This window comes from Geospiza fortis, unplaced genomic scaffold, assembly GCF_000277835.1.
Source record: "Geospiza fortis unplaced genomic scaffold, GeoFor_1.0 scaffold68, whole genome shotgun sequence".
Taxonomy (NCBI): Eukaryota; Metazoa; Chordata; class Aves; order Passeriformes; family Thraupidae; genus Geospiza; species Geospiza fortis.
In genome coordinates this window covers 1028392-1029231 of record NW_005054489.1, presented here as the reverse complement: position 1 = coordinate 1029231, position 840 = coordinate 1028392, and the positions used below count along the sequence as shown (strand labels likewise).

At 64.5% G+C, this 840-nt stretch overlaps 1 protein-coding gene across 1 annotated transcript in view; it reads left to right on the top strand.

The window, feature by feature from the left end:
• Window positions 1–267: 267 nt before the first annotated feature.
• The window catches only part of IGSF9B (immunoglobulin superfamily member 9B), a 32890-nt gene continuing 32317 nt past the window's right edge, over window positions 268–840 (top strand). Inside the window, exon 1 of the mRNA XM_031063234.1 lies at window positions 268–520. Within this exon, the coding sequence (XP_030919094.1) occupies window positions 268–520 (253 nt within the window). The remainder of the gene's footprint in view (window positions 521–840) is intronic.

Sequence of the window (840 nt, the reverse complement as noted above, 5' to 3'; positions counted from 1 at the left end):
TCATACTCTGTGCCCCTCTACTGAGAGCAGGGATCCCCAAAACCCCTGTGTGGTCACTGGGCATCACCCTTGCTCTGATGCAGAGGTTGGGAAGCTGTCCTGGAGCATTGGGATGCTGATGGCCACTGTCCTGACTCCTGTGGTAGCTCAGGGGTGGCCTTGGAGCTGAGTGTAAGGGCCTGGGACCCTCTGTTGGTTTTGGGGCAAGGGCGACCCACAGGCTGCCCTTGCTGGAGACAGGTGGCTGGGGATGGGCATCCTGGTTTGATGCTGGGCACCAGCAGTGGGATCAGCCACAGATTCTTCCTTCGCCCCCTCGCAGGTGCCCTCGGCTCGAGGGAGGAGCCCGAGTTCGTGACCGCTCGCGCTGGCGAGAGCGTGATCCTGGGATGCGACGTGATCCACCCGCTGACGGGACAGCCCCCTCCCTATGTCGTGGAGTGGTTCAAGTTCGGCGTCCCCATCCCCATCTTCATCAAGTTTGGGTTTTACCCTCCCCATGTGGACCCAGAGTATGCCGGTGAGTCCCGGGGTGCAGGGGGACAAGGGGAGGGTGCTGGGTCCCGGCTGCGGCACGGCCTGGGACACGCAGCTCCGCTCCATCCGTTCCTCCGTCGGAAACCACGCGGGCTCTGCCTCTCGTTGCTCGCTTTCCACCCAGTTGGTTTTAATTAAGCAGCAGCGTTAGGAAGCCAGCTGGGCTGCGTGGGACGGGAGCAAGCGAGGCAGAGAAGCCCAGGGTGACGCGTGGTGGCGGTGGCTGCTGCTGCTGCTGGCGCTGTGCCCCAGAGCAGCTGTGAGCCCCGGGGGGGGGGCTGGGGGGGCACTGGGGGTGGGGCC